General features: G+C 38.8%; 1 protein-coding gene across 1 annotated transcript; it reads left to right on the top strand.

Moving 5' to 3' along the window:
• The first annotated feature begins 3,331 nt into the window (after positions 1-3,331).
• On the top strand, positions 3,332-11,356 carry LOC117553410 (E3 ubiquitin-protein ligase TRIM47-like). The gene is made up of 5 exons (XM_034227312.1): positions 3,332-3,452; positions 6,256-7,415; positions 9,167-9,276; positions 10,847-10,938; positions 11,025-11,356. The coding sequence occupies exons 2-5, from the start codon at positions 6,258-6,260 to the stop codon at positions 11,144-11,146; spliced, it is 1,482 nt and encodes a 493-aa protein (XP_034083203.1). The 5' UTR covers positions 3,332-3,452; positions 6,256-6,257; the 3' UTR covers positions 11,147-11,356.
• Positions 11,357-21,628: the final 10,272 nt, after the last annotated feature.

Below are 21,628 nucleotides of genomic sequence, written 5' to 3' on the forward strand. Positions count from 1 at the left end.
TGATGAGCTGATTATAGCTGCGGAGTGAATGTATACCAGTCTTCCTGAAAGAACTTGCGCTGCGCTTCATTTACATTTTGAGAAAAAAAGAGAAATAACACAAATTTAAATGGCCCCACAAATAATAAATAAACACATTAGCCATATTACCATGGGACATGGGGACACAGCAAATAAATGCTGCCATCACATCGAAGTTAGAGGCCTTTGCATATTTAAAACCAGTGCCAAATGTGTAACATCTGTAAAGTTTTTGTAAAACTACAGAAACAAACTCTCAATGGCCACCAATCTGCAGATCACACACATCCATGTTACAAAAGATGTAACAAAGATGTTTACACTGCCGACAGTCATTATCTCAAACAGTGTGAACACATTTAACGCAGAATGCTCATTCATTTGTTTCCCTCGACCACGATGGTTGCCATCGTATGGTCAGATCCTGGGGTGGACCGGTCACTGATGAAGGCGATATTCATGTCCTTTTGAAGCACATTAAATAATAGGTTAGCGCATAAGAGATAATGAATTAGGTAACTGCATACTTTTTAAACTGTCACTCTTAGCTAATTCAGAGCCATTATTACCAGCTGCTAAAGCAACGCTGGTATTGTTTTCACCTATTGAGTCTGCATGTGTGTGTCGTCATGGCAATGTGGTCCTGAAGACACACAGAGGTGCTTTTGAGTACTTTGCCTAGTGTTTAAATGCATGTGGACAGATTTTGTCAATCACAACCGTGCAAGTTTTAGTGTATCTTCTCTTTTTTGCAGGTTCCATACAATACTTGAACTGGTTAAGTGAAGAGCAGAAGCCACTTTTCAAATGTTACACAATCCTTTTCCCATGCCATTGCTGTCAACACCTATCCATGCTGAACGTTGCTAAGATATTATTGATTGGGGTGTGGCCAAAAGTGCTTCAAAATGTAATTGACAGAGAGCAGTGCTTTTATCCTGTGCCATGGATTTTATGTTATTTCAAGATTTTTAATTACGCCGCTAAACTCCTTGAAAAGGTCCTCTTCCTTTTCTCCAAGGTACACGACAAGGCAGCGGATGCCTAAAGTTCTCTGCATACTTCAATTGTATTGTGCTATTTTTGAAAAAGGGACAAAAAGAGAAATAACCTAAATTAATATATTCTGAATGGGTGACTGCCAACAATTTGCATTTCAATGACAACTCTAAATAACGATCCTACCTCAAGAAGCATGTCCTTGATCTGCTTCACCGAGATTTTTTTTTTAATAAAAAGTTATAACACAATAGTAACTAAAGTATTTTTACTCTCACAGCAGCCTCTAGTACTTTGTATCCTCTCAAAGAACTATCCACAGTTCAAAGGCTGCTAATTTTGGTCAAACAGCAATTTGCCTACAGTGCAACTACAAGGCTATCTATTTGAATGACACAAGATGACACTCACCTTAAAAATGTTCTTTGTATATTATTTCTATTTGTCTTAACTGCCGGAACTTGTCCAGGCATGTTAAGTGGGAATGGACTTGAAATCCTTAACTCAAAGTGTAGAACAATTAAGTTATCAAGCCAATTGCATTACTTACTACAACTTGAATTTAGTTTTAAGTCAATTAACGCAGAAATCCGAGTTTAAATTACACACAATATTAAGTTGATGTAATTACATTACATTGCATTTACCTGACACTTTTATCCAAAGCGACTTACAATAAGTGCATTCGACCAACAAGATACAAACTTGAAGAAAACAGAATCATATAAGTACATCAGGTTTCATTTCATTTCATTTCAAACCTTTATTTAATCAGATTGGTCCCATTGAGATCATAGATCTCTTTTTCAAGGGAGACCTGCAGCATATAGGTTCCAGATGAAACATAAAGGACATCATACATTATATTTACAGGATACATTTACATAGTTATAGACATTTACAAGTGCCCATAGTATCAACAAGCATTTCATTTAGCCTAGCTTTAAAAACATGCAGAGGAATGAGATTGCTCAGTTTCAATTCTTGCTGAAGATTGTTCCAAGCAAGTGGAGCTGCGCACATAAAAGCTGTCTTACCTAAGACAGTCCTTGCTCTTGGCACATCTAACAATACTACATCATGCGAACTCAGACAATAGCTGCTTGCAACTCTCTGTGTTATCAGAGAGCAGATATAATACGGGAGTTTACCCAACAAAGCTTTATAAATAAACGTGTACCAATGACTGAGCCTCTTTACTGTAAGTGATGGCAAACCTGCCTTGGTATACAGGGTACAGTGATGAGTAAGTGCTTTACAATTTGTGACAAATCTCAGTGCGCTGTGATAGGCGGCATCTAACTTGTTCAGGCAATAGGCAGGTGCATTCATATACAACAAATCACCATAGTCCAGCACAGGTAAAAAGGTCACAGTGACTAGCCTTTTCCTGGCTTCAAATGAGAAACAGGACTTGCTTCTGAAAAAGAAACCTAGTCTAACCCTCAGCTTTTTAAGCAGGTTATTGACATGAAGTTTAAAAGTAAGACAATCATCAAGCCAGATACCCAGGTATTTGTAACTGGTAACCACTTCAAGTACTTGTCCTTGCATAGTAACAATATCCAAAACAGGCTCTGGTGTCTTTTTAGCTTTTGAAAATAGCATTACCTTGGTTTTATCAACATTTAAAATAAGCTTAAGTTCAGCAAGCTGAGTCTGAATAATGTTAAAAACAGCCTGTAATTTAACACCAGCCTCCTTAATGGAGGGAGCTGCACAATACATCACGGTATCATCAGCATAAAAATGTAAAGTAGCTTCATCCACATTTTCACCTAAACTTAGATTTCATAGAGCTAACACATTTCAAGTGCTCAACTGGCTTTAGATAAGCCAGTCCTTTATTAGTATATAAGTGCTTTGTTAGCAATTCTAGTAATTACCAGCATTATTACGTCAACACAACTTATAAATTAATGTTTGCAACTTAAAACTTTTTAGAGTGTAGAGAGAAGAGTTTGTTAAAGGCGTTTACAGACTGCACACAAGACTACTTCCTGGTATGATTGAGCAACAACTACAGAAAAAGGCAAACAAAAGAATGACACGAAACGGCTAAACAGTGAGCTTGACTTTGCACTGAGCTGAAGAGCACTGTTGGTCTTTTCTGAATCTAAGATTTTTTTTTTTTTGAGACAACCGTCCTAGACCTAGTGGCTTTAAGAAAATATGTTAAAAGTATTTCTAAATGTTAAACCTATCTTGTGCCCAGATGTCTGTAGCTTTAATCCTGACTAACCCTGAAGGAGAAACACAGAGCTGCTCTAAGAGGAGGAGCAACACTGGAGGGAGGAGAGCTGTAACGTCACTTTCCTTAAATGAAACTTATCGTTTGTCAGAGCTGCAGTGGAGACACGTCTCTGGATTTTCTGTCCGAAGGAAGATTAAACTGTTTGTCAGTTATTTCTCAGCACTTTACTCAAATACTGGTGAGTACAGCTCATAATATTTACTGAGATTAAACAACCAGGATTAACACAAAACGTACAGCTATAAACAAACAGGAAGTTACATCAGTTGAAGTAACTTTTCAGTTGAGTTAAAAATACCTACAAAATTATTTTTAATGAATAATCATACTTTATTCGTTATACAGATTTGACTTTGACTTGAAATATGTGTGTAACAAAATATTTAAATGAGGCCCTAATATGGTTTTGGGTTTTTCCTTTCCTGTAGTGTGTCATATAGGCATAGGTTTGTGTGCATTTAAATGGTCTGCTAAGGTTAAAGTCCCTGTGTTCCCTCCAGAGGGAGTTTCTCTACCACACTGTGTGGGCAACACATTCTCACTCCCAACTCGTACTATAGTGACGCTATGTCAGGATCGCTTGGCGACACTATCAAACGCAGTGGGGGGCCCTATAGCGTAGATTTTCAACTACCAGGGAGTCCCATTGACTTCCATAGAGCTCCCTGAATGTTGGTAATTGAAGAGTTGGGATCGCGGAGAAATGCTCTCCACAGACCAATTCTCACAGCGTTTATCAACCTTTTTCTTACTCAATATCAAGCCACACAGGGACGTGCACAGACATTTTGGAGGGCAGGAGCTCAAGTGAGAAAAAGGGCACTTCCCATAATCATTTATTTAAAAAAAATGTAAAGGTCCCATGTCATGCTTTTCCGGTTATTACCCGTCCCCTTGTGTGTTATGTAGCTTTTTCTGCATGTAAACGGTCTGCAAAGTCTACAAACAGCAGCCAAGGCTACAGGTGCGTGTGCTCAGTCAGGACAGTATGGACCAGAGGTGGGGACTCGAGTCACACGACTTGACTCGAGTCAGACTCGAGTCGCATATTTTTGGACTTGAGACTTGCTTGACTAACATTGATAAAAGACTTGACTTGACTTGGTATTCATGACTTGAGACTTGACTTAAGCTTGAGACAGATGACTTGAAAGGACTTGACTTTTTAAAATTAAATATTTGCGTTTGTTTTTGTATTGAGATATTACGTTTAGTTTTTTCGAAATGTGATTATAGCGCTATGCGCGCAAACCTGGCAACCCACTAGTAGGCAGGAGTGTCAGCTAACATGGCAGCGGCTAGCGTTACTCCAAAAATAGTCAAGTTTGGATTCAAGGATTAGGTTGTCGATGACGCTAATAAGAAGAAAACAGTGGTATTCAGGGTCTGCAGCATTAAGATCAGTGACACGACCACCACAACATCCAACTTCATTCGTCACTACAAAAAAACCCCACAGAGAAAGGTACGTGCATGTGTTGTGTTAGCTAGAAAGCTAACGTTAAGTTTAAGCTACGTTAGACTTGGTTTCAAATCTATTAAGCATTGCAAAGAGAAGACAAAATGGTAAATTAACACTAGAACCGCCAAGGGATTCATTTTGACTAACCCTGATAGTGACGGGCTGTCAGGAGAGAGAGAGAGAGAGAGAGAGAGAGAGAGAGAGAGAGAGAGAGAGAGAGAGAGAGAGAGAGAGAGAGAGAGAGATGCCTCGTTTATTTCCCCTGTGTTATCAGAAGTTACTGTACACTGTTGAATAATGTAGTTCATCTACTTTTAGTAGTTTGTTTGAATGTTGTTTTTGTTTGTAGAAGTGCATCATTCCTTGATTTATTGTAAAATGAATCTGAACTTTTTGATCTGTTATGATGATAAACTGAAGCAATTTCAAAATTAACCCAATTAAGTGAGTTTTAAATCGTCCTACTTAGTTTATAAGGAAATTATGAAGAGGAACAAATTAAATGATTTGAAAATGATATCTATGTAGGCGCTGACGCTGTTGGCGGTTCTAGTGTTAACATACATTTAAATTAAATATGTGTAATGGCAAATGCCATATATGATTTTCTTATCTGGAATTCTGCCTTTTTGAACAGACTTTTTGATTGAGTCCTAGTTATATTGTCTGCAGTTCTGGGTTAATATGAATCTAATATGATTGTCATCGGTCTAAATTAGATTTCAAATGATTAACTGTGTATGTAATGAAGATCATAGTGTGGGTTGAATCCATTTTCATAACCACTGTCTTTTAACTGATTTAAATGCGGAAACTGGGCTTATTCATCAGAATTTTGTATGACTTGACTTGACTTGCTTGACCTGAGCAATGACTTGACTTGACTTGCTTGACCTGAGCAATGACTTGACTTGACTTGCTTGACTCTCATCAGAGTGACTTGGGACTTGCTTGATACTTCTAGGTCAAGACTTGAGACTTGCACATGACTTGCACATGTAGGACTTACTCCCACCTCTGGTATGAACTGATAAACTGGGTCAAAGTTATGGGCCTTGGAAAATATTTCCCCAACAAATGGGACTCCGATAGGTGAAAATCGACGCTATAGGGCACCCCACTGCATTTGATAGTTACGTCGCCAAGGGATCCTGACATAACGTCACTATAGGAGGAGTTGGAGTGAGAATGTGTTGCCCCCCCCCTCCCCTGCCTGTAACTCCTCCATTGGACTTATTTGTTTAATTCCTGAACATAGTGACATCACAATGTAAGACTCGCACCTCTATTGCCTCTAGTACATCTCTAAGTGGTTGACCAATCACATCAGAGCCGGCCATATAACCAATCAGAGCAGACTGGGCTCTGGTTTCAGACAGAGGGCAGTATGAGAAAAATAAAGAGCTTTTTGAACATTAAAGCATGTAAACATGTCAAAGTAGAGGCATACAATACAATTATAAAACTATGATAACATTTGCATAATATGTCTTCTTTAATAATACTTTGACTTTCTCAGACATGTCTTCTGTCAGCTGTCTGCTATCCGAAGAGCAGTTTCAGTGCTCCATCTGTCTGGATTTGTTCAGGGATCCAGTCAGCACACCATGTGGACACAACTTCTGCAAAACCTGCATCACTGACCACTGGAAAATTAATTACAGATGTCCCCTGTGTAATGAGGGTTTTCAAAAAATACCTTTGTTGAGGGTCAACACTTTACTCTCTGAGATGGTTGGTGAGTTCAGAAAGTCGGCTCAACAGAAAGCCAACCGCAAACGGTCACAGCAACAATCGTTCACACCAGTAAACGTTTCCTGTGACTTTTGCACTGGAACCAAACTGAAGGCCCTGAAGTCCTGCCTGGTGTGTCTGGCCTCCTACTGTGAGACTCACCTGGAGCCTCATTTAAATGTGTCAGGTCTGAAAAGACATCAGCTGATCGACCCTGTGGAGAACCTGGAAGACAGGATGTGTCCGACGCACGATAAACCTCTGGAGCTGTTCTGTAAGACCGACCAGACATTTGTCTGTCTGCACTGCTCTGCTTTAGACCACAAGATGCATGAGTTTGTTCCTCTGAAATATGAATGTGAAGAAAAGAAAGTTGAGCTGGTGAAGACAGAGGCTACAATTCAGGAGATGATCCATAAGAGAGGAGTAAAGATTGAGGCGATCAAACACTCAGTAAAGTGTAGTACAGAAAATGCGCAAATGGAGCTATCAGAAGGTGTTCAGGTCTTCACTTCTCTGAACAATTTGCTTGAGAGAGGCCTGAATGAGCTCTACAAAACAATAGGAGAGAAGGTGACAGCAACACAGAAACAGGCTGAAGGCCTCATCAAAGAGCTGGAACAGGAAATATCCGATCTGAAGAAGAGAAACACTGACGTGGGGCAAGTCACACGCTCAGAAGACCACCTCCATGTTCTCCGAAGCTTCCCGTTACTGAAAGCTGTTCCACCCACAAAGGACTGGACAAAGATCAACGTCCATGTACCTTCATATGAGAAAACTGTGGAGGGGGCCTTGATCCAGCTGGAGGAGACCCTTGATAAAGAGATGAAGAAGCTGCTCGGTGAGGCTGAGCTGAAGAGGGTCCAGAAGTACGCAGTGGATGTGACTCTTGATCCTGATACAGCACACCCTGAACTCATCCTGTCTCCTGATAGGAAACAAGTGAGTCATGGTGATGTAAAGAAGAATCTTCCAGACAACCTACAGAGATTTTCTCATTATAATTTTGTTTTGGGAAGGCAGAGTTTCTCTTCAGGCAGATTTTACTCCGAGGTTCATGTTCAAGGGAAGCCTAAATGGAATTTAGGAGTGGCCAGAGAATCGATCAACAGGAAGGGAGAGTTCACTGGACTGTTTAAAAAATAGCAACATTTCCTTTCAGAAAAAGTGTGATTTCTAGTTTGAATTATCCAAACAAACAACCTTGTAAAAAAAAAGTCTAGTCTTCATCCAGAAGAGATTGTATTTATATTCTGGGCATCTCGTTTTAAATCTTTTATCTCACTAATTATTGACCTTTGTCTCTATGGAGGTAAAACAATAAAGGTCCATTTCTTTAGTCATAATATTTGGAGAAAATAATCCAGGATTTTTACAACAAACCTTGTTTATGAGCCTCATTTGAACAATATCTCAGCTCAAAGTCCAGCAGGAACCAACCACGTTTTTTTACCGGTTCAAAAGTTAATAGTGCTGTGTCACTCCTGTCTCAACATCTGAGGGAATTTAAATCAGTTTGATTTTGTGGAATAATTAGGATTCTTGCGCTTACTTAATTGTACTTTGGTATGGCATCAGAGGAAAAACTGTTTTACTTGTTGCATCAGTCAATAAAATAAAAAATCTCACATTTAATATAGAGAGGAAGTCCCGCCCTTCTACTTCCGCCCCATGGGACCTTATTTTGGAAAAATTATGTATTGAAGTCAATGGAGAGAGAAAGATTATCTTTCGATCCCGTTTGAATTGTGCCACGAATTACACATATGATGTTTGTCAATCTTAAAAAATCATTTCCATGTCAAAAAAGTCACAGTTTGAGGTAAAACTGTTGAAATATAAGACTATGAAAAATACGCAACTAGAAAGACTACAAATCCCAGAGTCGATAAGTGATGTCATTAACGTTACACATTACACTCGTGTTACTCACCGAAACCTTGTAAAGCCGGTCCCGCATGCTGGCTCTTACGGAACCGACTAACTCCCCTTTAGTGTATGCACAGCTCTCAACGTGCCCAGACTTGGAGTGATTTTCACCTCTTTTAATACTTTTTGCCTCATTCTGAAAGAAAGAAGTGAAATGTGCCAACGTGACGGCCATCTTGGTGTTGGTGACGTGTGCGAGACCAGAGTTGTAGTTCATTGAGCGTTTCACACAAAAAAAAGTATTACTTCACAGACACATTTTAATTTTTTTGACTTGCAAAATTATCTTTTAAATTGACAAACATCATATGTGTAATTCGTGGCACAATTCAAACGGGATCAAAAGATAATCTTTCTCTCTCCATTGACTTCAATACATACTTTTTCTGAAATAAGGTCCCATGGAGGTCCCTCGGAAGGGGAGGGACTTCGCCTCTCTATTCAGTGGTGTTCTCAGGGGATGTTATACGGTTACTAATGGTCTTTCTCCTCAATGTCTTTGTCTGTAACAATGTGTGTTTCCTTGTAAAATAATAATTATGTTGCTCGGCTACGAAGAGAAATTGAAACAGAAAGGAGTGACATCTGGTGGTGATCATTTATAAAGGTTGCCGTTTACATGATGCTTGGATAATAACTGTGTTGTGTGTGTGTGTGTGTGTGTGTGTGTGTGTGTGTGTGTGTGTGTGTGTGTGTGTGTGTGTGTGTGTGTGTGTGTGTGTGTGTGTGTGTGTGTGTGTGTGTGTGTGTGTGTGTGTGTGTAGCCGCCTCCTGCAGAAGGTTTCTCTGACCTTCGCCTGAAGCAGAGGAAGAAGGAGCTGCAGTCAAAGACTGACGACATCGCTAAACAGCTGCAAAAGGCGCAGGACCAATGGTGACAACATCACTATCATCCACTGCATGTTGTTGTGTGATCAGATGATATTGTTTGGGGCAGCATAGATTGTTGTTGTATCACAATTCATTAGTTTTAATTTGCCCTTATTTTGTTTGGGTTTTTCCAAACATTTAAATACTTTCTTTAGTGGTCACCTCAGTTAGTTAGTTTGAAGCTTTTGGATTTACTTTAAAGGGGGGGGGGGCTATTAGGTTGTTGGGGGTTGTCTCTTTCCTTTAGTGTGTTATACAGGTTTTTTTGCATGTAAATGGTCTGCAAAGGCAGAAATACAGAAAACAGTGATGTATTTTTTGGACAAAAGTGTGCTCCTAATTTGGGAACACCCTTTCCTTTTCCCCTGTATGACAAAGCCAGGTCCATAAAGAAATGGTTTTCCCAGTTTGGTGTGGGAGAACTTAACTGGTCCACGTAAAGCCTTGACCTCCAACATATTTGGTATTCATTATAATTGCAAACCAGGCCTTGTCGCCCATCATCAGTACCTCACCTCGCTTCTATCATAGAGCTGTACAAAGTCTCCCTTCAGCAAGTCTCCTAGCTTTAAAAAATGCGTCCCTCCTGTTTTTTCATAATTTATGCTACACAGGAGAGAAACTTTCTTAATGAGTGTTCACATTTCCAAAATAATAACACTTTTCCTCCGCATTTTGCCCTCAGTGAGGATCTGAAGAAAATGTTACAATCTAACACGTTCTAATAACCTGTTCTAATAACTGATGTCATAGGTCTTAAAACACAATCAAAATATGCATGCAGGACAAGTTCTTCCCTTAGACGCTGCTATCGCTACAGTGGCTAAACTGATATTTGCCATTCAAACTTGAAAACATAGATCTCACTTCATTCATTTGCATTTTGAATTGATAACTCTTACCATTTTATATAAATAACATGGAGCACTGGTAATGACCCTGCTGTTCCCCAATGTTTCCAATCTGTATGCTAAGCTAAGCTAGCCCAGCTGCTGGATGTAGCTTTATATTTACTTAACAGATATTGGAGAGCGTTATCAGTCTTTTCATCTAACTCCAAGCAGGAAAGCAAATCAAATCATTTCTCAAGATATTGAAAAAAATAATTAAATGTCAAATCAAGTTTTATCAAATCAAGTTTTATTTGTAGAGCACATTAAAAAACGATTTTGGTCGAGCCAAAGTGCTGTACATGTAATTTAAACACATAAAAACACATTACATCACAATAAATCACAACAGATAAAAAGAACACCACGTAACCCCACTCTAACTAGAAGGCCAGAGAGAAGTAGTGTGTCTTCAGTGTGGATTTAAAAGCCCCTAGGGTTTGGGCCGACCTCACATGGAGGGGAAGAGTGTTCCAGAGCCTGGGGCCAGCTGCTGCGAAGGCTCGGTGCCCTCGGGTTTTGAGCCTGGTCTTAGGCACTACCAGCAGCAGCTGGTCAGCAGATCTTAAAGCTCTGGCTGGGGTGTAGCGCTGGAGGAGTTCAGCTATATAGGCCGGAGCCAATGTTTCAATGTTTAGATATACCGAATACAATTCCTTGATTTTTGTTCTTGGACATTTCCAGGGGTGCAGCAGCTCAACAGCCTCAGAATATCTTAGAGTTTGATGACGTAGAAACTCCTGATGGCCAGTGCACGGCTCTGTACACTTTTCAAGGTAAGTTGTCATATTCATCCACTTCACTCGCTCATAAATGTATTTCATCTCAGGCTTTTAAACATGTCTTCATTGTGTGTGTGCAGACAACAGCGAAGGCAACATTTCCCTTACCGAGGATGAGCTGAGGAGTACAATGGAGGAGGAGATAGTATACGGATGGAAGCGAGTACAGTGTAAAAAAAATCGTAAAAAAACGGTCAAATGACTGGCAGCAGCAGCTGCCAAACACAAACCATAGAATTAAAGTCAAATACTTTAACTGAAATAAAGTGCAAAATTAATTAATAAACAGGAATTGTCCTTAAAGATTTTACAGGAAAACACTGTAATGTTACAGATGTTTCCTCTCTTTTCAAAATCCATTGTCTTAAAATGTTACATTCAAATACCTTAAATAAACTTCTGATGAGAAAAACTGTTTTTTACTTTTTTTTTTTTTTAGATTTGTATGATCAAACACTAAAATAAATACAGAACCTAAAGCTTTTTTCTAACATTTTCCAATCAAACACATTCAACAAAATGACAGCACAAAATGTTCTGTAGGAAACAATTACTCTGAAAACTTCAAATAAACAAATATGTGTAGAATTATAGTACACCTAATCAATACAGCATTTCATATTTAAACATCATACTTATAAACAGTAGAAACAAAAAGTTTATTTTTTTAAGATGACTTTCATTCTCAACTGAAAATAACTGAAATTACAAAATGGCAACATATGTTCACATTCACACACACACACACACACACACACACACACGTTTCGAAGGGGGGAACATAGTCTAACAAGAGTTAGCTTTTGTTAATGTTACCTCGAGCCAAACTTGTGAGACTTGTTTCTGAAATCCTTTTCTCTTAAAGTGAATACATAAAAAAAAAAAAACTAAAACTAACCACTGGATTGCTTGTCTAACATGTCCTAGTCCATAAAAGTGGTGAGGGTGAGAACAATCAAACGCACCCTCCCAGGCACTGCGTATTAGCGAAGTACAACTGGGATTTCGAAGAGGAAGATATGCTTGGTCAATTCTTAATAAAAAAGCAAAAGTAACAAATTGAGCACTTGAGTTTTCATTAGCAGCGCCTAGCTACAGCTGCGGAGCTTCGGTCAATACCGCTAACAGTCTATTACCTCAGTTGTTTGGGTACTTTTGTATATTAATTTTTAATCTTTATAATCATTTGTATTTTCCAAATTCTATGGTATACGAAGTATAAACAGGAGGGATACTGTATGTTGGAGAAAATACAATTATGAGTTGTTTTAATGCACTGATACTGTGTGACTCTGCACTGTGTGATAGGAGGAGGCAGGGCATTTCAGGTTGTTGATTTTTATGAGAGGACACATACTTGTTGTCTCCTAAGTACCTGATGCAAAGAGCAACAGTACGTGCCTCTTTCCAGAACACGTTGCAGATGTCCCCGTCACCTGCTGATGATATTAGCGCCTCCTCGATTTACGACTTTGTTGTTATCTCCGTGTTTTGGACTATATAAGCCTGATGTTTTTTCCTGCTCCGTTGAGCAACATACCCCATGTGTGTGAGTTAAACCATATCCTTTGTATGTGATTTAACTCTGCTCCTTCTTGCAAAAATAAATTAGTACCTGATTATTGATTCTCAGTACATATCGCTGAATCTATATTTTCACCTTCAGTTGATGAAATCTGCATAATGTCCCTGTACAATAACGGCCCGTCCACACAGCGGCGTGCGTTGAAGCTTCCAACGCTTCTGCCCATTCACTTTGAATGGGGTGACGTCACTTTTAGCCGAACTGCATTTTGGGAAGCGACGTGGAGCGTTGCTGGCGTAGCTGGCGTCAAAAGTTGAGCAATGTTCAACTTTTGACGCCTCGACGGAGGCGTCAGCCAATGAAATCCCGTTTATGCAAATCTGCCAGTACAAGCGCTAGCCAATCAAACCGCGTATATGCTGGGAGAGACTACGCAGGTCATTTCCTCATATTCAAAAAAATGGAGGAAAAATTCATTATAGCGGTAGTGAATCACCCGGTGCTGTATGATCAGTCTCTGTTGATCTACCGGGATACAAACCGGAGGAGCGAGGAGGTGGCAGAGACAGTGGGTGAAACTGGTAGGTTTTCGCCTGTTTGGGGATTTTATATCCAGTTTACGTCGTTTTAACATTGCTATTGCTTTGTATGTCGGGGGCAGGAGATTCATGTGATTGGTTGTTGGTCGCGTTGCTCGCAAAAAATCCCCAAGCTTCAGATACGCCCACCTCCAAGCGTCAACGCACGCTGCTGTGTGGACGCTCCGTAAGATTCGAGCATTTTGTAATCCAGTGAGGAAATTCAAGACCAGTAAATATTGATTGATTAAACAACACCAAATAAAATGTTCAGTGTGAGAAAAAGTTTTTAGAGAGTACTTGTCCATGGACAAGTGAGTTTGGCAATGTACTTGTCCGAATACATTTTTCACTTGTCCAGAATGGACAAAAATTGGGGCCATTGGGGATCTTCTTCGTCATCGTATTTTACATTTTCCCACGGTTTTTACGACACCGCTAACGTAAGTGAGCGGTAAGATTTTACTGCATCACACATAGGGTTGGGTATCGTTTGGATTTGAACGATTCCGGTTTTGCTTTTCGATTCCGGTTATTTTCGGTTCTCGATTCCGGTTCTTTGAGAGGGTAAAAATAAGTCAAATTGGGAGAAAAATATATTTATGAAAACATTAAGTCAAATCTGTATTCCTATTTACAAATCACTTCATACTGTTGCATTTATTACAGTTATTGAATACAATTATATAAAAATAATCTATGCATTGTTTAGTTTGTTCTAAGTGGTGCAGTTTGAGAATGTACAATTGGCCCAGTCTCCTCTGATGTTACACTGCAACCTGCCTGTGAGACAGAGTCCAACCACAGATGTCCAACACATAGACCTAATAATAATAATAATACTACATTAGATGTATAGGCCTAGCGCTTTTCTACAACTCAAAGACGCTTGCACGCTTACACATGTCCTGCAATACACATGCTGCAGCTGCCCAGCTACTCACTGTTTGTAAAAGTAAATAAATAGTATTTTCATTTCAATAATGTAGCTACTTTCTATACCCTGCTTCATAAACAACATACTGACATCCCTGTGCTCCTCCGAGTCTGGGGGTCCGGGGATGTGAGGACAGCGCGAGGACACAGACAGGGAGGCTGCTTCACTTCATAAAGGAAATGGCGGTCAATATTAACAACACAGGAGCTAAAAGTTTAACGCTTAATAACCTTCATTACGTGTGAGAGAAAGAACATAAGAAAGTTTGACAAAGATGAGGCTGTTAAACGGGAAGCGGATCCGCTGTGTGTAGAAAGAGAGAGAGAGACGCTGAGCTGCACGTGCAGCGATCAGCTGATACGGAGCATATGAGAGAGCTGCAGTCCGCGGGGCTCGGCCTCGCCTCCTGTCCTCACAACTCTTATTAATCCTGGTACCGGACAATTGTTATTTGTTCCTACTCGGAACCGAGTTTTGCTTCCCAACCCGGCCACTGTGCTACACTTCCCGCCCCGCCCTGCCCCCGTCTAACTGTACAGAAAGCTGCGAGATGCATTTCCTTAGGAATCGACAAGCAGAACTGAAACTAACATTTCTAAACGAACAAGGGCGGACACGTACCATTTGCGAATGAGTTCTGCCTTTTGTAAACTGAATGTATCAATAATTTGTCAATAAACGTCACTTGTCCGCCGGACAAGTCAATTGACAGATCTACTTGTCCGATATTGTAAAGAACACGTCCCGGACGGTGGGACGTGTACTTTTTCGCACACTGAATGTTAGTGTTTTCTTCAAACTCAGACTCTCTGCTGCGGCTGTACCTTAAAAAGACAAAACAATTGTCTGATGATCTTTGTTGAACAAGGTCTGATTGTCCTGTACTTGTACAATGTGGGGTATTTTTAAATACTTTACTAAACCACATTCAATATTATGTTAGACACAAGTTAGTTATTACTCACATATCAAAGTCTTTTCATCTGCATGATGGAAGAAAAATAGCTGGATGCTGCCTGGAGAGACTGATGAGAGGGACACCGGCTGGCGTCAGTAGCTTTCCACACAAAGCCATCACATCTTCTCTTCCATAGTCTTCACTGTCCACTGGTGCTCTGTCAAAAAAGAGTGAACATCACAGTTGTCATGGTAACCCTTTGTTACACATCATACAACCAACATGCTTCAAAAGTGACCCGAATTAGTTTTAATTGTAAATATTTGCAATAAATTACTAATCATTCAGGATTCCAGGTATTCCTCAATTAACCTGTTTTTGATCAACGCCATTTCAAATTTAAATTATTCCTTTCTTACTTTTTGAATAAAAATCATGTTTGTATCACTGCACTTCTAAGGGACAACATGGGTCAAACATTACCCGTATTCTTTTCCTATGTTATTTCATGCATGGCTGAGTGTTTCTTTACTATACATTTTCAAATCTATTTATTTAGTCATTAATATTCAGAGTATTAATTAAATACCTTGTTTTTGATTACCACAAATCATTATTTGCATTCTCTCGTTCTTAATTGATGAACTAAAATAGTTTATGACAAGTGTGATAAAAATGCAAAAAAAAACATACTATAATAATAATTTTGTCAAAAATAATAATTTTAGCAGTGATTTGGACCAAGCATGTATGATGTAGTAATACAAAAACTATTTTAGTTCATACACTGTGACATTAGCTAGTCATGTTAGCTTGTAATAGAGCAGAGCTAGCTAGCCCGCGTGCCTTAGCACCGCTGCTATGACTCCATCCTAGGGGAAACACTGATGTTTATGAGTAATTCTCCCGTATTGGAGATGCGAAGGTGGGGGGCAGCACTGCAATAATCTGTAAACTAACGTTAGCAGCCACCTTGTTAACCTGCTAAACCCGGTTTTCCGCATCAGTGGGGGCAGACGCAACATCTTGCAAGAAACAGCATCTCAGGGCTTCTTAACATTTAACAACATATTAATGACGTAAACCAACTGACGATATCAACCATTTTTACCTAAACGAAACACAAGTCTACACCAAGCTCTAAATCAGCACTTAGCGAAAACGGGCTAATGGAGCTAACGCTACTTTAGCACATGACTGGCAAAAGCGATCTTTTCTACTTCATGCTATCTACACAAACGACATGAAAGCTGAGTCTCATCACTGTACGACCAAAACTCACTGAACTAGAAGATGAAACGTAACCTTAAATAAAAAATAAAACATTCACAAACTAAGGATTATCTAAATACATGTTTAACTCCATTACAGTTGTCGGACCTATGTGTAGGACTCACCAGATCTCAAGTCTTCTGTTCTCTGCTGACGTCCCGATGCTCATATTTAATGTGTCGATGTAAAACGATCCTGATATTAATCCATAAACTCCTGGAGTAGCTCCGCAGGAGACCCGCTCAAACTGACGTCGATGTTTCAAATGTGACGTTTATATTAACCAATCAGAAGTGTTGTGGACTCATTCCAAACATGCCTGACTTGTCTGCCGTGTTATGGCTGATTTCTATTTCAAGTGCCGTAGCTCTGGTTGTCGGCCAGAATCCGAATCCAAGCCCAGCCCACTCTGACATCAGACCTTTTATAGGGTATTATTGTAAATTGTGAAGTTGCTTTTTTAATTTTGTATTTAAATGTCATTTAAAACCATACATTATACTGCATGTAAGCAGGGGCGGATCTAGACAAATATTCATAGGGTGGCAAGAGGGTGGCAGGAGATTTTGAGGGGTGGCATCCCCTGACAGAAGTATATGCTGATTTAAATCGCAATCATATCAATCAATTAGGGGTGTAACGGTACACGTACCCGTACTGAAATTATTCGGTACGGGCCCTTCGGTTCGGTACACGTGTGTACCGAACGAATATAGCGTTAAACGTAAAAAATTGAGAACATGAACAACTTTCTGGAAGTAATCTATATCATAGAGCGACCAAGTCATTTCATTGGACGAGAGGCATACTATGAGAGCTGGTCACAGGGATGCGTTCAAATGTAGTCAGTAATTTGAGGAACTGTCGAAATGGCGAACGCAGATAAAGTTGAGCTCGAAAATCCTCCGGCATCATTGAAGTCTCCGGTTTGGGAACATTTTGGTTTCGCAGTTACGTACAAGGATGACGGACAAAGACAGGTGGACCGAACCAAAGCTGTTTGTCGGCATTGTTCAACTAACATTGGTTACGCGGCTGGCAATACATCACACTCATTTGAAAAGGCATCACCCGAATGTGAATATTACCGGTACCAAAAGAAAAAAGACTGAAGTGCAAACCCAACTCCCACTAGCATGTAAGCCTCCACCACTCGCAAAGAGTTCAGACCGAGCCAAAGCTATTACAAACGCCAAATATCCTTATGTTGCCATGTTAGCAAAGCGCTACCTGGCTGTATCTGCTGCCACTGTCCCTAGAGAGGGTGTTCTCCACAGCAGGAGACATTGTTAGTGCCAGCAGATCTGCCCTTTCAGCAAGCAATATGGACAAGTTCATCTTTCTTTAAACAACATGAAAATACAATGACAAGCAAGTCCTAATGTCAAGCTGGCTGCTTAGGTACTAGTACAGTTCAAATACAGATTATTTCAGTTCATCGAAATGCTGCACCTTAATGTTTATTTTACTATATTTTGTATTTATTTGAATACATTAGTCACAGTTTAATAATAATTTAAAAAAAATATTTAATGTTTTGTGATAATTTTTTCTGCTGTACCGAAAACGTACCGAACCGAACCGTGACCTAAAAACTGAAGTACGTACCGAACCGAAATGTTTGTGAACCGTTACACCCCTACAATCAATGTTAACTTGGAAAGCCACAATATTAATATTTTAACTCAATCACATAGGTGATATTATTGTGGCACATCAGTAAAGCCTTACAAGGTGGCAGACGTAATTTAATGAATTTTAACTGAACAATAACTGAATGAGTTTGTCTCACTCTTAGACCAGCAGGGGTACCAATCTATGCAGACTGCTGCAATAAGTACATTAATTAACTGTCTCATCGATGTTTGTCTGAATGAATATGATACTATTAACAATCATATTATTCCTATCAGCTGTCAATCACTGTTAATAAATAATAATAATAATAGATTTAATTTGTTAGCGTTTTTACAGGTGCTCAAAGACGCTTTACAGATATAGTGAAGAACTGTTATGATTCACATATTCATTTATTATTGAATAAACTATATTTTTTGGAGGAGTTAATGATGAATGTTCATCAAGATGCTTGCTCACCCTCCTTCAAATTTGAAAAACAAGTAATTATATCATTATTGATATACAGTTACAACCTTGACTTTACATCAGAAAGAACAAACATTAAAGAAGTGACTAACTGCATCAGTTAGGGTTAAAAAACGTGTATTCAGCTAAAACATAAACATCGCTGCAGTTATTATCCAGTGGAAGGTCCTTACCTACTGGCCTAGTTAAATCAAAGTGGTTACTTTCTGTTGGCTGGGCAGTGTAGTTTTACACACCGTCTTATTTTACTTTCTCAGGACTTAAAACTGTTTTTTGGGGGCAGACCCCCTCAAAGAAAAATATATATACACGCATACAAGGTCATCATCTTAACAGTTTGTTATTCTCATCGAGTCATCCGTGAGCAGAGCATCAAGTTGGCATGTCTATTGTCTATTGTCTAATGCGGCGATTACTATTTTGTTCAGCAAAACGCCTCACAAACTTATTAAGATCAACAGCTGTAGTGCGTTTTGATTCAATGCTGAGTACAGCCAAACTTGACATTCTCTTCTCTGTCATTGTAGACCGCAACTACCTCATTCCTTCAGTACTTGGGTCCGAAAGGCTTCTCGTTTTGCGCCGTTCCCACGTTCAAGTGAATTCGCCACCAATCATATTTCCACTCTCGCGCCAGGACCGGGGGAGGGGTTACATGACGTGGATCTTGTGCTGCATTCACCTGCACTCGGACATTAGAGACTTTCTCTCATAAATGTCCGATGAGCCACAACTTTTCTTTCAAAACAAAGATGCCAACTGGGGTGGCAGCTGGGGTGGCAAGGCTATTGTTTAGGGTGGCAGTTGCCACCCCATGCCACCCCGGTAGATCCGCCCCTGCATGTAAGACTATAAGGCTTATTACTGTATACTGACCAATGGAAAAAACCCACAGCAGGATAACTCATAAATAAAACAAGGATAACTGTGACTTATTGTTGAGTAAATAACAGTGTGTGTTTTAAACCTTGGTCCTCCCTGTAGAGATTTCTCCACTTTCTATGTTTTGAATTTTTTCAAATGATATTGTCAACTGTAGATGTTTACAATATAGTAAGTTAGGAATTTCATGAAAACATATTTATTTACTTTTGTTTCAACATTGGATATTTTGTGTTTGTGGTGGATTCAATCGAATATCGAGAAAATGATTTATGTAAAAATGTTTTACTTAAATTTTACGTTTTTTTTATTTGACACTTTTTTTTAGTTTTATGTTTACCTTAAAATTACAAAGAAATATCTTAAAGTCTTATAATAGTAATACAGTTTTATATTACGAGTTACATATTTAATTACAGGTAATAATTTTTATTTTACGCACATCTGCATGTATTTTCTGAATGTGCAAAAATACTGTAAATATTATATAGTAAATGTACTTTTTTTTTTTTAATGAACACATTTTTTGTTGTAATTGTCAAAATACTTATAATAATGTTTTGGGTTGTTAATTTATAGTTAATATCTGTAATTTTACAGGATTTTGCAAGTGATTTAAAAAAACATGATAATTACAAACATAAAATACACTTATTTCCTGTAAAATTAGGATCTTTTTTAACAGTGTAGGCTACTACTACCGGTGGAGAAGATGGCTATATTCCTCCATCCTATGTTAAACTTGCCCCATAACACACACATACACACTTAGAGCTTGTGATGAAAAGCAAGTTATAAGTCGGAGGTGAATATAGAGTCATCCATGATAATTTTGAGCTTTTCTCTACATCTTTTATCTCAGCCAGTGACGTGTCTGGCGAGATGAGAGCGAGTTATTAGGAAGCTTGTTATCGAGGCTGATTGCAATATAACAAAGTCCATGTCTCTACTCACTGCTGCAGGAAAGACCGTCTCTAAACTCTGACTGTCTGATCTTTATAAACTTCAGCTCTTTTAAATCCAAACTTTTGAATGTAAAGCTGAACTCTTTTGTCACAGCATTGAGTGATAACTTTTGTAACATATTCAGCCTCATAGTAGCATGACGCTACTTTTCTTTATGGCTTTCCCACTGCCATCTCTAATATCCTGCTGAGCATTTTTCTGCTTAAACCTCTCTCCTGACAGGATAATGGGAGTTTTTATTTTTATATTTGTTATGTTTTATGAGTATGACTAATAACTGGATGAAAACCAGTTCTTTTTTTACTGAAAAAAAGATAAAAGTTATTTATCATTTGTTTTATGAGCTTTCTATTTTAACTGTGTGCCATAAAATGTTAGGTGTTTTCTTACTGTTAAAACTGTGAATTTGTTTTTAGTTGTAAGACTTCTTGGAGTGGTTTCTGTTTTGCTCAACAATGTAGTGATAATTACGAATGGTTTACTTTGTGAATCACTGGACTGGGGATGCACTGATATGCAGTTATTTTAGTTGGATCTTAGTTATTGGTATGAATTGTTCAGTCTTTGCTTGAATAACATATGTACCAGATAACATTGATTTGTAATGGTTTTCTAACGTCCATGATATATCTTTTTAAAGAAGTCACTTAGTCATCAACCTCTTTCATGCGGTTGTGTTAGTGACTATAACAGATGCTATGAATTGAAATAAAAAAAGACTTTTTGATCTTTAAAATCTGCTCTGGTGAAGTCAAATCAATCATTTGTGGAAGTGTTTTTGTTTGAAACTGAACTCCTGGTCTCTATGCCACAGAGGTGTTCTCAGTGTGGATGTGTTTACCTTGCTTTGGCCACTATATATCAGCATTACATCACACATAGAAAGAAGAGTTTGTTAAAGGCTTTCACAGACTGCACACAAGACTACTTCCTGGTATGATTGAGCAACAACTATAGAAAATGGCAAACATAAGAATGACACGAAACGGCTAAACATTGCAGGGAGCTGAAGAGCACTGTTGTTTTTTTCTGAATCTAAGATATATATTTTTTTGAGACAACCGTCCTAGTGGCTTTAAGAAAATATGTTAAAAGTATTTCTAAATGTTAAACCTATCTTGTGCCCAGATGTCTGTAGCTTTAATCCTGTCTAACCCTGAAGGAGAAACACAGAGCTGCTCTAAGAGGAGGAGCAACACTGGAGGGAGGAGAGCTGTAACGTCACTTTCCATAAATGAAACTTATCGTTTGTCAGAGCTGCAGTGGAGACACGTGTCTGGATTTTCTGTCTGAAGGAAGATTAAACTGTTTGTCAGTTCTTTCTCAGCACTTTACTCAAATATGGGTGAGTACAGCTGATACTATTTACTGAGTTTAAATAACCAGGATTAACACAAAACGTACAGCTATATACAAACAGGAAGTTATATCAAGTAACTTTTCAGTTGATACCTGAAAAGTTATTTTTAATGCAGTAATCATACTTTATTTGTTATACAGATTTGACTTTGACTTGAAAT

Source organism: Gymnodraco acuticeps, unplaced genomic scaffold (assembly GCF_902827175.1).
Source record: "Gymnodraco acuticeps unplaced genomic scaffold, fGymAcu1.1, whole genome shotgun sequence".
In the NCBI taxonomy this organism is placed as follows: domain Eukaryota; kingdom Metazoa; phylum Chordata; class Actinopteri; order Perciformes; family Bathydraconidae; genus Gymnodraco; species Gymnodraco acuticeps.